Here is a 15,204-nt window from a genome sequence, read left to right as displayed (position 1 = left end):
GCTTGTTACAAGAGAACACCCAGGCATAATGCACACCTGAATGATCTGCTCTGCAGCACCCTCATGTACTGACGCTACTAGCACCTATTCAAGAAACGTAAGTGAACTAAGAACATTTTACCTTCAGCCAGCTCAATAGCAGAAGTAATGCTGCACAGTGCTTGGAGTGGAAAATACTAAAGATGGACAAATTCTACCCTTCTCCCCAACCCTCCACACAATTATAACAAAATAATGTAACTTCTGTGTACCTCGACGTTAACATCTGTTAAACGGGGATTAACCTCACTTAGCACGGACAATACATTTGAGTGGAAGTTACTCGGGGACTATGCCACCACTAAACATTAAGCATCATCACGTTTCGTTATCTACAGTACAGATTCCTAGGACAGCACTACACCCAGGATCCATTCCACTTGCTCACAACCAGCCTGCGAGTCTCCCGACGGTTGAGGATGTATGTGAATTACTCACAGATAACTGCTGAAGCAGCACATCGATCCCATCCAGCTCCCCAAGCAATTCTCTGTTGTCTAGACGGGAGTGGGGGGAAGGGGGAAAACAGAAAGAAAAATGAAGCTAACTGTCAGATTTTACTGCCATCTAACACTGATACATCAGCAAACAAAATCAATATGGCTTGACAGAGTACAAAAGCTGCAGAAAAAGAGAGGGCGCATGCGTACAGGAGAGAGCATACACAGGAGAGAGAGCACAGGCAAAGGGGAGCCAAAGGCAAAAGAGTGCAGTCATGATCTGAAACAAGCCTGGGGCCTATCCTAACAGAACATCAATACCAGAGGCATGTCTCACCATCATTATTCTGGAGCAAAATAGCCAGCACCTCACTGCAGTACAGCTTGTTGGCATCAAACGGCATCTTAGCCTGTTGGTGGAAGAAGGAACAAAAGACGACTCATCAGGGCACTGCTCTGTGTTTCACTGAATCTGAAGAATACACTGATCAAATCACTGAACATAAGCAACACTTTAAGCAAAATACAACAGCAGTAATTCTGCAGTATGACTCAATGTCCAAATAATAATTTTTCCTGATTCAGGGGTGACAGTGCGTATTGCATGTCCACACGCATATGTCGAAAACCAACTTTGATCCTTTGCGTTATCCTACATAATTACAATTGCCCCAGTTGACTCAGAAAACCTCAGAACAGTCTCCAGCTGTCTCCTTCCGAGACATTTTCCATGATATTTTATGTTGTATGTATATGCATGGGCTCACCCCTATTCTGAAAGGCCGCACCTGCCACCAGAAATGGAATTTCAGAAAACACATCACAGTAACGTTAAATAGCAGCAGTCAAAGTTTGATGAGGACCAAACGTTGCAATTGGCTTTAGCCTGCAGTCACATAACATTCATTTCATACACTCCCTCCATTAAACAGATAAACTGGTTTGCAGCTACTATAAAAAAAATTAAAAATCTTAAAAATCATCAGTAACTAGCTGTTTGTATTCCACTCTTCAAGACAAAAAAAACTACAAAGTAGTAAGTAGTAGGCTTAACACATTCTGTTTGTCACCCCCATTTTTCCCTCCAACACACAAGTACCTGCAGCTTGACTGAGTGAACCTGGCTGCCCCAGGCTATGTATGGGCCAATTATCTCAGCCAGCTACCAAAAGAAAGGTCACAGTACACAAGTATCCTGCAACAAAAACATGAAAAGCAGGAAGATCCCAAATGCCACAAGTATTGACTTTAAATAAAGCTTTTCTTTCAGAACAATCCCCAAGCACCCTGTAGATGATGGTGTTTATAGCAACCACCTCTCACTGGCAGGCACGAGAGGGAATCGCGGCAGGTGCCCGGTGCTGCACAACCCTACCTGCTCCCATCACAGCACATACCGACTGCTGTTGTACAACAAGTGTTAGGAAATAACGTCCTGTTCTTTCAAGGCTGCACAAAACACCATCAAACCCTGCCTGTGTTTGGAGAAAGGAGCTATTAAGCTTCTCCATCTGAGCTTTCTCAGGCAATTCTGACAGTCAGAATACAATTATGCAACTTGAAACGTAGTCAGAAAACAGAAATTCACACTCCGTGCCGTGTGCCAGATGTCCTCACCAACTCCTAGACAGAAACCTGATTTTAAAAATCATCCTAAAGACGGTCTTCAGTAGCGCAGTACTCTGCGCAGATGCTGAGATACTGGTTTAATCCTAAACACATCTGTCAGGGCGAGAGATTCCAGACCAAGTGCTGCCAATAGCAAAAGCTCCTGGGCAAGGACTTTATTAGCGTGCATCTCCCCGCCATGACAGCTCGTAAGGAAAAAAACAGGCACTGCCTGATCACACGCCCCCAAACCCAGAGGGAGTTAACACATGCCAGAGCAAAGGAAACACACACATTCAGCACCAAGTTTCGCAAACCTTTAACATTTATGTTCTGCTGCACCAAGCCGGGCAATCCAAGTTGTGATTATTTTGCTTTCCCATGTTTTTAAGTCTTTCAGCTGCAAGAGTAATTATAAAGCAGACAGCACACCTACACTCAGTACATACCTGCCCGGAATAACATTGACTTCACTTTTTGTATTTAAGCGGAAGGAATATAATTATGTTACTACCTGTAGTGAGAAATTATAGGTTGTTTCTGCTAACAAGTATACGAGGGGCACAGAGGAGTATCTGCATGATTACGAAGCTGCTAGAATATTTTTGTGATTCAGAGGTCACACTAACTGTACAGACATTTAAATGTGGAAGTGGAAATGCCTTACTAAACAAGTCAGGAGAAAGAAAGCCCAGGATCTGTTCTCTAGATTTCCTTCACTAGCTCTGTAAGAGAGGTGAACTATCAATTCCTTCCCTAGAATATTTTTCCAGGGAATGTTTAGGCATCCTTACACAAAAGACGGAGTTAAACACTGCAACTCACTGCCACGGGATGCTCAAAATATTAACACGTAAATGTGAAATCAAAAGGCAATTAGATGAGCTCAAAGAAAAAGCCACCACCAGTTAAAGACACCTCTAGAAATCAAAAACGTCTTACAGATGTAGCAAACAAACCCATAAAACACGTAAGCTTCCCTGCTTACTGATCAGCTTTTTACATTCCTGCAGGTCTTAGCCATGGACCAGAAATCCACCCTACAGGAATCATACAAACACACAAAAGACACGCCCTGCTGTATGAAGCTTACAATATAATGACAAGACACAAGTACATTTAAACTAAAAACGCAGAAAATGCAAGCCCTGAATTCCAACTTGGTTTTTGTGCCTACCTCAGCTTCACCACACACACAAGCGCACGTGCAAACTTGGCTTATTTTAAGCAATGTTTAAAGTTCACACTAACTGGCTTACAGAAGGCGGGCACTGGCAGTATTCTATTGATGCCTGAGCTAGGAACACTAAGGTAACACAGCTACTCGGGGTAACCAGATCGGTGGCTGTAGCCCACCTACTGGTTTTGTGGTGCTGTGAAGTCTCTGACACTGCAATAAAGGGAAGACCATAGCTCTTTCTCATGGCAGGATCAAGGACACATTAACAAAGAACTCCCCAGAAACAAGCAAAAACCAAAGACATTCAAGAGGACATATTACAGATAATTTCCCAGGCAAACACTACAAAAATGAGACAACTACTCAGGGACTTACACCACAACGTGTAGAGCTACTTACACATAAAGCCAGCTCTTCCAATTTTGCTAGTTTACAATAAGTTAGATGGAATGCTATCTCAAGCACACCAGCTTCCGGACCACTGGTCTGTCAGTTTTTATTGTGCTATCTCCCAAACATTAACAGAAAAATAAGCTCACCTTCAGCCTCTTGAGCAACCACTGCATGAGGCCCTGCTGCGCAGCTTCTGTGCACATCTCTGGTCGGAACTCTGCCATGTTCTCCACGATCGCTGAGAAGAAAGGCACAGTAAACATGCATTTCCCCCATCCACAGTTCAGCTTACACCTGTATCAACACAGCTTTGCCAGGTCCTTCCTAGGGCTGCACTGTTCTAGTTAAAGTTGCGTACTATTCGCAACACTATATTTTTTGAGTGAGACTTCAGCTGGGGTGCATGACACTGTCTGACTGTTTTAGACAGTGCGACACCAGCTCTTGCTGGAAGAACCTTGGATACGTGCCCTCTACTGAAGTAACAATGCTCACTGCACAAAAAACTAACACAAGATTTTACTGCTGCTGCGCAGGAACGAAAGTCCAAAACCAGTTTCCAGTCTGCCTCATTCATCCAGTCCCTGGGAAGGACAAAGATTCACAGGGATTACTGTCCTGGATGACCGAAAGGTGGGGATGATGGTCTCAGTGTTAATAAATGAAACACGTTGCAAAACAGTTACTGTGCTGTGCAAAGATTGAGGAACAGAGGGGTAATGATGTAATTGTATGAAATGCAACTGTTTTACTACCTGAAAGTTAAATATATTGCTAAGACAAACAGCTCACATAACCGAGCAGAGCTCACAGACAAGTACATAGAAAATACATGGTCAGTAGAGCATACATTCTAGTCCAGTACACAGAATTTCATCTGCGTATGAGCACATTAACATAACGACTTTGGGAAGAGGCACCTCACCAGTGCTCATGCAACAAATGCTAGCTGAAGAGATTAGACTTTACCGTGAGCTACAATTGTGCTTGAATGAACCTTGCACTCGGGTCTCTACCTCAGTGTTGGCAGCTCAAGGGCAGTGCAGGAAAGACGGAAAGGAGGGGGTGGGATAGCCCTCCCTCCCCACTTTGTACAAAAGGCACAACGAAGTGAGAGGCTGTGCAGCAGCCACTTACCTAGCGTGTTGTGGACGCCATCAGCTTCCTCCTTCACACTTTCATCCAGGCGCTCTAAATTCTGGACCAGCAACGCCACAACTTGGCCCTCCACCTAAATCACCATGGTCACGGGAGAGAAAACATGAGAGAAGACTGAAAAATGGAAGAGAGAGGAATAGGTGGAGGGAGGAGGGTCTAAAACAAAAAATAATCAATAAGCCCTACTGAAACATCCTGCTAGACATGATTCTGACCGGGAGATATTAACAGTCTTGCTCTAAAATCTCAGAAGTAGCAAAGGATTCACCAAACAAATCTGCCACTATGTTTGTCTTAATTAAACAACTTTTAGGTTTCAGATTAAACAGAAAAACAGCTGGAGGAAAACACAAACCTTGTCACAGACTTATTTCCCGCATCAACCCTGATTTATTTATAATCCCACAGAATTCTCAAACGCTAGGCACCACAAAGCACCACGTGCTAGCCAGCTCTCAGCTCTGCGAGCAGTTCCACTTTCAACTTCCTACCACTGGCCTGTCTACATGTTTGTTATACCCTCCACCTTGATAGGTACAAAAAGCTGAAGGAACAATGCTCACACATGCAGATTCAAATCTTAGTAAAAGGAATGTGCCAAGCTGACTCCAGAGAGCTAACAAAACCCCGACAGCAAAGCAAGAGCAAGAGCAGGAATCCACACGGGCAGCAGAGGCTGCAGCCCCCTCGCCACAAGAAGTCTGCTCTTAAAGCTGGAATTGGACAGAGTCCAGCTTGACTTCAGCTAACTCCCTATTGTGGAGCTAAGCTTGGAAAAGTTGAACAAAATACCATTTGCAATTCAAAACTCTTAACTAGTTTTGTGCTCAGTGAAGCCAGGGAAAAAATACAAACAGCAGTTGCTGGGGAAGGCAGTGCAGCAATCTTGTCAGATACCCTAAAACATTACACTGACTTTTTTTTTTAAAGTAATCTAAAAAGCAGATATCCAAACTTGTCTCCCAGGATACGCCAGACTTGTTTCTTTCAGAGAGAACAACAAAACATCTAAAACTTGGCTATTATCAGTGAGTTGGTGACAAGGCAAACAGAGAAAGAACTTCTCTTGATTTACCACAGAAAACATCTTCCCTACCAGTCCTCTCTGCCACTTCATTCATCCAGCAAGCCTTCTGTGAAGGCAGAGTAATTAAGAGCAGCCAAGAGGCCAGCTGGAGGAACCGAGCTCCCGGCCACTGTCATTAACCTTTGGAGGTAACAGTGACTGGACGAGAGGGATTGCAGGAGAAAGCATGGCAGCCAAACAAAAGGAAAACAATAATTCTCCGTCGTTCAATTTCAACACAGCAGTTACAGAACAAGACAGCCACAATGTTTCACAAACGCAGCAATTCACCAACAGAAGCTGCCTGAAGGTAGAACAGACATTAAGAGCTAAGTTTTGCTGGACATCACTTCTCTGAAGGGTGCTTCTGCTCAGTTTGGCAAACTCCTCCTGCAGCTGAGGAGCAGGAGGCATCCAGCACAAACGCCAAGACACCAGAACTACACCAACACAGAAGATGAGAGGCACCCAAGAGAGTTAATCAGGTAGAGAGCATTTAAGACCGAGCAATGCATCTGCTGCTGCACACAGACCATTGTATAGGGTCACTTAATCTCTGTGGCACAAAGATCATTAAATCTAAACTCTCCACCACCCTTAAAATGCATTAGCTCTGTTACATGAAAACTTCCAAGCTTTCAAGAAAAAAGCATAGCCTCACTATAAGGACATTTTATGTTTCAAATACAAATCATCAGGCTTGAAACAGGAGTTACTGGGTCACAGTATACTGGTCTCCGCAAGAGGTCAGACTGAAAGGTCACAATGGCCCCACTGTCCTTCATATAACAATCTGAAGTCATAAATTTCCTGGGTAAACAGAGATCACCCTTCCCACAAGAAGGGAAAAAAACACAGATCAAGCCCCTAATTTCAATAAAAGGCTGCCCAAGTCACTTCATTCTCCCTCCCTGCATGAAAAAATCTCCCAGCCTACACGAGTTTTGAAGTAAGAGCGTGTGCCGTCCCAAAGTGAAGTGATCTAACAACACGCGAGAACAACCTGCTCCTCGAACTCCGGCATTCCGTTCCCAAGGCCTGCCGCAGTCCTCAACGCAGCACTTCAGCTACAACAAGCGTACAGCAGAACCAGCTAACTTCATCACGGTGTTGGCAATATAAATAAGCACAGCTGCAGAAAACAGGGTAGCTCGGAGCACTCACTGCTGTGCTGTGTACGGCAGGTGTTCAGCCATTAAAATAACGTGGAGTTCACTACTTACCAGAGCATCTATGAGGACTTCAGCTCCTTCTTCACTCTCATGGAGAGTATCTATATCGGTCAGTTCTTGAAGCAAGTCTACCACAGCTATGGAAACATGTGCTGGATGTTAAGGACAACCAAGACGGCAGCAGACACGCAGTACCAAAAGAATATTGCTCCTGGGCTAGGGAGCTCCTGCCGTGACCCAGAACTGGCAGCTCATTAGGGCACAGGAACACCGGACCCAAGGGTACAGAGACTACTTCAGCAGGCTTCATGAAAACCAGATTCAGAGAATTCTGACAGCTAGGAACGATAAAAACAAACATCATTGTGTGCTTACTGTGCTAGGCAATTTCACTGTTGCTTGATGACATTTTTTTTTTAATTTTTAAATCAAAACTTCTATAGTTGGCATAACTAGGCATCATCTTTCATTGTCAGGATTGAGCATAACAAAAGAGAAATGCATCATAATAATTTGATTTGGGTGTTATTCTCTCAGTGATCCCCTGCTAACCCAACAGCACACATCTAACAAGGCCAAGGCCACCGCACGAAGCAGCAGCAATAACCCCCTCCTGCCTGGCCCAATTAAGACAGCATGCTCCTCTAACCACGTACCTCACAGGAGCAGCATCGTTTCTGCCAGCCCAATTTTCACTCATTAACACTGGGCTGCATAACACACGGTTCCCCTGACTGCTACACAGCTCTCTGGTACAACGAGACGTATTCCACCTCATTAGAGCCACTTCCCTATTCTCTCAGACACTCTGATCAATCTTGCCCAATTCCCACCGGGGTAGAACAGGGTATGCAGTTTCCTCCATGTCCTATATAACAACTTTGTGATGAATCTCTTTAAAATTCACAGGCTAACAAACCAGCCTCCCAGTTCTCCAGTTTGTGCGTTTGCTCAGGCACACACAGAGCAGTAGGAGAAGTATTTTAATACATCTTTTCTTAGCAGGGTTATAGTTGCAACTTATCTAGTCTCAGGAAACACTGACAGCGAGCTGCCTGTTCCAGTCCCAAGTTAACCTCTGTACAGCTCTGCTGAAGATGTTTATTAGTATGACTACTGCTTTCATCACGCAACAGCAATCCTTAACCAAGCCAAAGCTGTCTGTACATTTTCAGGACCGGCACATGTCACTTACAGTTGCAAACGCCATCAGGAATTCAAACAGAAGGGTGTTATGCCGTACTGGGCAGGCAGTCACTCGTGCTTATATAAAATCTTTGTCAGGGGAGCCAGGGCACAACTTCTGAAGGCAGTGTGGAGCACAACTCAATAAGCAGGTTAAGAGAAAATAACCTGCCTTGCATTTATGCTGCAAGGAATCAACTGTTAAGCAACAAAAGCTGGAGGAACAGGCCAGTAGGAATCTCATGAAGTAGGACAAATCCAAGCCCTGTCTCTGGGATGGAACAAAGCCATGCGCTGGGGCTGTCCGGGGAGGTGACAGCTCTGCAGAAAAGAATCTGGAAGTTCTGGAGAAGATGAGTCAGCAGCAGCATGCCTCTGCAGCAGCAAAGGCTAATCATGGGCTGCATTGCATTCTCAAGAACAAAATCAGCAGGCCAAGAGAAGGACCTTCTCTTACCTGCTGCCTGGCACTCATGGAGCAACATATTGAATGTTCTGTTCAGTTGTGGGTGCCCCCAGTACAATACTGGGCTCAATAGAGCACAGGACCCCCTACGATGGTCGGGGATTAGCATATGACATATGAGGTAACTGAGTGAATGGGGTTTGCTCAACCCGTGTAAGAGATAAGGTAGGATCTAACTGAATCATAGAAGACTACTGCTTCCTATTATTAGGTGCTACACAGAAGACTGAGCCAGATTTTTCTGAGGGTGAGCAGCAAAGAATCAAAGTTATAGCAAAAGAAATTCAAACTAGATTTTCAAAGTCTTCCGAAGAAGCATATCCAGAGATGTAGTGGAATCTCCATCTTTAGAGAGAATTAAAATTCAGCTTACCAAGAACCTGATCTAGCTTTAAAGTTGGTCCTGCTAAAAGAGGATTGGGCCAGAAACCTCTTATTGCCCCTTCCAGTTTACATTACTCCATGATTGTACCACGTTTCAAACAGGTGTACCCACACCTCACAGGGCATTCCCATCTAGGGAGCTTCTATGGAGGCTTCCAAGGAGAACACACCAGCTGTCCTGTGTACCTTAGGAGATGGAAAAATAACTTCACTTTAAGCTTTCCTGTCTTTAATTAAATCTTGTCAGCGACCATCTTCCATTCACATGCTTTGTGTAAAACTACCTGAATCTCTGATTCAGCAGATTATTTCTACTCTCCCTTGGACGCTGTTTTTCTCTTTCTATTAGTTCCTCTAGACACTACATTTAAATCACGTCTGAAGAGCCATTTGCTTAGAGCTCTCTTGAAGAATCTTTTTCAATTTGTTTTAACAAAGTCATTAGAAAACTTGAGCTGTACCAATTTTATTACACATCCAGATGCTTCAATTTAATAGCGTTTCTATTCTCTATACAGGCAGCAGCACAGGGAAGAGGCATTACTACAGCCTATGTCCTGCTTCCGACAGATCTGAACACACTTCAGCAGCTTTATAATAAGAAATGAGTTTTCTCCTAAAATTGCAATCCACAGGCCCTAACCTGACAGACAGACAAGCTGCAAACCAAGTTAAAAGAAAAAAGTTTGGTGGAAAAACAGACAAGTCCTCACCTCCAGCTGTGACTCTAGGACACAACTTCTCATGAAAAAAAGGACAAAGTTGTATTCCTGTGCACTCCAGATATGAATCAGCCCAGCTAGCCCAGGCAAAATCATTTCCTTGTGAATGAGAAATTCAGACATAACCTGCTAAGACTGTGCACATAGTTCACAAAAAGCCTGTGGTGTCCAGCAAAAAAAGAGTAATGAAACTATGGTGCCCATGGAACTGGTTACGCATCACAGGCGTTTCCCATGTACAAGAGTAAATTGTTAACAACCATTTACTTGAGAGTGATTTTCATTACAGATCACAGATAAAGAAAGCAGTGGTGTTTGCTGTTTTGCATGGACCAGTATACTACCACATCAAGGTTAAGCTAAATACAAGTCAAAATAGCCAAACACAAAGATTTTTAAGACTAACAGTGCTTTTCAGTTAAAAAAAGGCACAAACTCAGTGCAGTGGGGGAAAAAAAAGAGAAAAACACGTAGTAGCCTGTGAAAGCAGGATATAAGAGATGACAGAAAAGTCTGCTGAAAGCCTCTCCTAAGAGAGCTGCTTTAACCACTGAAGGATATCTGTGTTGTCGTGTCCAAGCAGCCCGAGAAGAGACTGCACAGCATTCAGCTCCACCAGCAGGTGGTACAGGTCCGGCATCGTCGCGATCACATGCATTTCCTGAATGATGTCATTTAAATCCAATTCAGATTCCATGAACCTGAGGCAAGACAAAAAAATAAAAAGCACGAGTTGTGGTCAGCGGACACAGTCCTTCACCAAAGAGAACAACGCCTTCCCCGAGGTCCCAGGTAAGACTTAGTCACCCCGGCTGCACATGGCCCCAGCATCTGATTCTCCGTCATCGCATCAAATGACGGAATCCAAACTTCCTACAAGCAGTTTGTGCCCCACCCTGCCCTACATTTGCCCCTTTTAGTTTAATCAGGTAGCAGGATAAGCCTTGCTACTATACCATTTACATAGCAAAAAGAGTAGATTTGTTCAAATTCTGTAAATCAGTTACAAAACTATAGAGATAACTACACATGAAGAAAACCTTGCATATGAAATAAATACTCCAGTGATGCACCTCCCCTAACTCCTCCATACTGACACATGCGTTGTATTAGTCTGAAGCGAAGACCATAAAAAATTTATACAAAGGAAAGAACACTAAACTGGACAAAAAAATACTGGCATTCAAGTGTAGGCAGAAATTCATTTAGCATGAATAAACTCTGTGAAGGAGGAAGAGGCTCGCTGGCCGTGCAGGTGTGGAAAGGAGCATCACGAAGAGCCTCTGGCTTTCAGACCCCACCCAGCCGTGGTGCCCACGGCATCGGAGAGCTCTGTCAATGCAAACCAGTCATCGTCGCACACGGAGCACTGCCCGCATACAGAAGCGCGGCGCCTTCCCAGCCAAATCAACACACGAGATGACGACGTGACATCTTGGTTAATTTGGAAAGCAGAACTCACAGCCCCGGGATCAATCTTTCAGCCCAGCCCCCGGTATCTACCACCTGCCTGCCAGTGAGAAAAAGCAGCACTGCTCAAAGCTGCGTGCAGAAGGAACCCCCCTGAAAAACGAGAGACTTGGAGCACGGCCGATGATTCTCTGATGCCAACTGCTAATCAGACTACCGTTGGCTTACACTTTTGAAAACAAAGCTACTTATTTAGATACCTAAAAGGAAAAAAATCACAAAACCTTATTTAAGGTTTGTACTCCCAAAATAAAAACAGCATAACCTACAATTTTAGGACTGAAATTTCATAGTCTTTCATATTAACAGCAAGAATTTAATAAACTAAATCTTCTCCCTTTCTTGCTATTTTCTTCATGCCGCAACTGCAAGTGATTTTTTTTTTAAACCATATACCTGTCTCCACCAGAAGGCTCGATAATGTCATTTTTAATTAACAAAGTTAGTTTCAAATACAGTTTATAAGAACAACATGGCAATAACAGCTATTATATAAGTCCTATGTAACTGAAAACATCTGTATTTTCAAGAAATTGATTTAGGGCTGAAACATAAAAGCAAAGGCAACAAATGAGGGGCCAAGCATAATCTTACTTCTCTGGATTGTCCGGAAACTTGATCCGCAGCTCCTGGTTTTTGTAAGATCGCTTCTCAAAGGTGAGAATCATCTTTTTCACTGAACTTTCATCCAAAGGTTCCTCCTAACAAAATTGGAAGGGCAGAAACCAGAGTTTAACATTTGGAGGGATGGAACAATTACCCGGCATAAAGCAAACAAGGGAGCGCAGCAGCTGCGGTGGGACTGCAGTCCGGCCCCGACGCTTTGGGTGCAGCGCAGCAACAAACGGCAAGCGCCGGCCACCTCGCTGCAGGAGGCTGGCAGAACTCACGCACCATCGCTACTCATTTATCGACTCGCTGCAACTTTGACCTAAGCAAGCTCTCCAGAGCAAACCCTTGTAAATTGCGGTTTTATAAGCCAGAGGTTTACCAGGCGACTTTTTTTCCAGAAGAACCAGAAGAGCTTCCTGACACTTTGAGTCCAAGTATCGGTGAACAAAAATAGTGTTTTGCAGTGACCTTACGCGGCACCACCAGCGCCTCATGAAGCTTTCTGCTTCTGACATATTACAGTAAATTTCCATTAACAGCTTAAGCCCACAGGTAGTTTCATTTCAGAAGTCCATTGTGCCGTTTCTTTTTGTAGGTCTACATTTAACTGTCCAGAGTTTATGATCTTTTGTATTTTTCTCACTCGGATAAGCTTTCACTTCTATTTTAAAGTCTTTTTCTAAAGAAAAAAATAAATCAATATTTTACTCCAGTACTTTCTTTTTATTTTGGAAAGTCTTCTAAAGCATTTCTCAGCTGGCATTGTACATTTACTGTACGTTAGCAGTACACCCTTAGCTACCTCCCTGTTACTTTCTTTCCTGCTTTTAATGTACAACTTTTAATTAAATATTGCTATCCTAGATTTTCTTGTGTAAGCTCTTCCTTCTTCTCAACTTTTTTTTATAACCACTATTACAAAGAAGTTCTCAGAACAGAAAACAAACCAGGCCTATTCACATCTTATGCCAAGCTGCGTGCACTGTTCACTGCTAAATCAAGAGCTGTTTCTGGTATTAAGGATTCTTTACGCAGTGACTTGAAGCAGCAATCTCATCTGAGATCAAAAAAAGTACCAATTTCTTTAGCAAACTGCATTCCAATAATAACAGCAGTCCATGCAAAGATAGTTAGACTTCCACTATTAGCGGATTTCCTACTTCCTCAAGTTCAGCCTGCCTCAGCACTTCACAGCTCACGTCGCCATCCCATTCAAGTAACCAGTGCTACAGCACCCACACCATATTCTTCCTTCAGGGGAATTTCAGTCCACAAAGGTACTGTCACAGACGCTGACACTGCTTCTCTCTATTGTATTTGACTCTTTTTTTAATACATATCACTGTAGTATCTCCATTAGGATCTGCTTTTTACGCATCCCACATTACGGTGTCCTACAGATTAGCCTCCTTCCATCAATTTTACTGATACAAAGAATATTCTGACGGCACATGGATTAACTGAGCTCCAAGATAATAAGCAAGAGATTCAGGTTCCAAAGAAACCTCGGACCCCCAGCCCTTCAAGTGCCTGGATGGGAGAACTTCACTTGACAAAGACTCGCACACGGCAGGAAACCAAAAGACTCTAGCCCGTCAGCAGGACTTCTGGCTGCATCCGTTCATCCTGGAGCTCAAATGCTACAGAAATCCTGCGTTATCTTTCTCAACTAGCAACAACTGTAATGGCAATAACTCAACGTAACAAAAACAAACAAGGGAGATTTTCAGAGATGAATGCTAGCAATGCTGTACGCAGAGGACAGGGATATTTTACAAAGCTACCTGATTCTGCAGTGGTGAGTATACTTTTTTTTTTTTAAAATCAAACAGGACACAGGCAGCAGGAAACAAATATCTTCTAGATTTATACCAATCCATGTGTCACATTTATAAAGTGATCTTTTCCCTGGCCCTTGGCAGAAAGGCCAGTGCTGCATTGGATTTCTGTCTCCAAGGCTTGAAATCATTTACCCTTGACAGCTGCTACCCCCCTCCTCTGACCCAAGACCTTTCTTGTGTAGGAGAATGTTTATTTGCTGCTGCAGCATAGCTGGAAAGAGGGGGAGAGGGAGAGAAGCTACATGGCTGGGGGTACTGATAAAAACAATAGAGTTAGAAAACTATTTAGAATCTAGAAACTATTTCCTAAATATATAATTTAAAAGGTGAATTGTGTATTCCTAACCTAAAACAGAGAAGGATTGAAAGCTTTTTTTTTTAATTATTATTATTATCCCCCCCCCAGTCACCTTCTTTAGACCTTCAGAGGCTCGCTCTGAAAGCAAAACCACCACCTTCAGTTACACATGGCACGTGCCACGGTATGAAATGGAAGTCATGGAGAAGGGATCTAGCTTCTGCGTATTTCCCATAGGACACTAGTGCTTTACCTCCTCCTCTTCCTCTTCCCCATCCCTCTCAATTATCTGAAGGAGCTTCTTCTTCTCATCATCTGTTTCTTCCAGCGCAACAGGCTCCTCCTCCCTGTGACGGCCGTGCTCTCGTGCGCTAGCTTGTTTGCGACGTGCTTTGATTTCTTCCTCCTCCTCATCACGGGGTCTTTTTGTCCCTCGGTTAGGCTGAAGTCAGAGAAATAAGGTGAATGAATACAAGCCTTCTGTGACCCTTTCGAACCAGAACAGCAATACTACAAGACATATTGAGGAAATTCTAACAAGTTATTTAAAACATTTGCTTACACAATGCTTAACAACTCTGAAAAGTGGAAAGGAAATTAATTTAGTGAAGTGTAACATCACATGACGGGATGAATCGCTCTGCCAGGAGCTATGTCAACATCCTCCCTTGTCTGATCTATGGGTATGATTCGTGGGAAGGTATCTTCATACGGAACCGATCGGTATTTCAAAGACAAGAAGTGGTCAAACCGAACTGCTCAGTGGTGGTACGGTGGACAACCTTAAGGATCTAGAACCAGCTAAGCTGAGATAATCTCACATTTTACAGACAAGACCAACGCGCTCAAGCATATGGCAGTGAAAGATGATTTTTCACCCCCCTAGTACATGAGCTGATGTTGAATTCATGCACGCATCCTAATTCCCCTTGACTTCCCCCATCCCTGTGTTACGGTTTGCTAACGGTGAGTGTAGAATCAAAGCCCGTTTTAACGCATGCAAGTCAGGAGCGTTGTTGCTTGCTGCGATTCTGCAGGGGTTTGGCACCAGATGAAGCAGTGATTTGCTTGGAACAACCTATTATTACATTCTAAAATTTCCACTTAATAGACAAAATTAAACATAATTTGCCAGGGACAAGAAAAAGTCCGTTAACCCTAGTCCCATGT

General features: G+C 43.5%; 1 protein-coding gene across 1 annotated transcript in view; it reads right to left on the bottom strand.

Moving 5' to 3' along the window:
- The window catches only part of CTNNBL1 (catenin beta like 1), a 48,024-nt gene that overhangs the window by 26,673 nt on the left and 6,147 nt on the right, over positions 1 to 15,204 (bottom strand). The window contains 9 exon segments of the mRNA XM_083801997.1: positions 478 to 536; positions 817 to 889; positions 3,807 to 3,898; positions 4,798 to 4,891; positions 7,108 to 7,193; positions 10,365 to 10,372; positions 10,374 to 10,514; positions 11,878 to 11,984; positions 14,288 to 14,476. Coding sequence (XP_083658123.1) covers positions 478 to 536; positions 817 to 889; positions 3,807 to 3,898; positions 4,798 to 4,891; positions 7,108 to 7,193; positions 10,365 to 10,372; positions 10,374 to 10,514; positions 11,878 to 11,984; positions 14,288 to 14,476 — 849 coding nt within the window.

The sequence above is a fragment of the Anser anser genome, assembly GCF_964211835.1.
Source record: "Anser anser genome assembly, chromosome: 16".
NCBI lineage: Eukaryota > Metazoa > Chordata > Aves > Anseriformes > Anatidae > Anser > Anser anser.
Note: the sequence above shows the minus strand (reverse complement) of the source record. Positions and strands in the feature narration are given on the sequence as shown.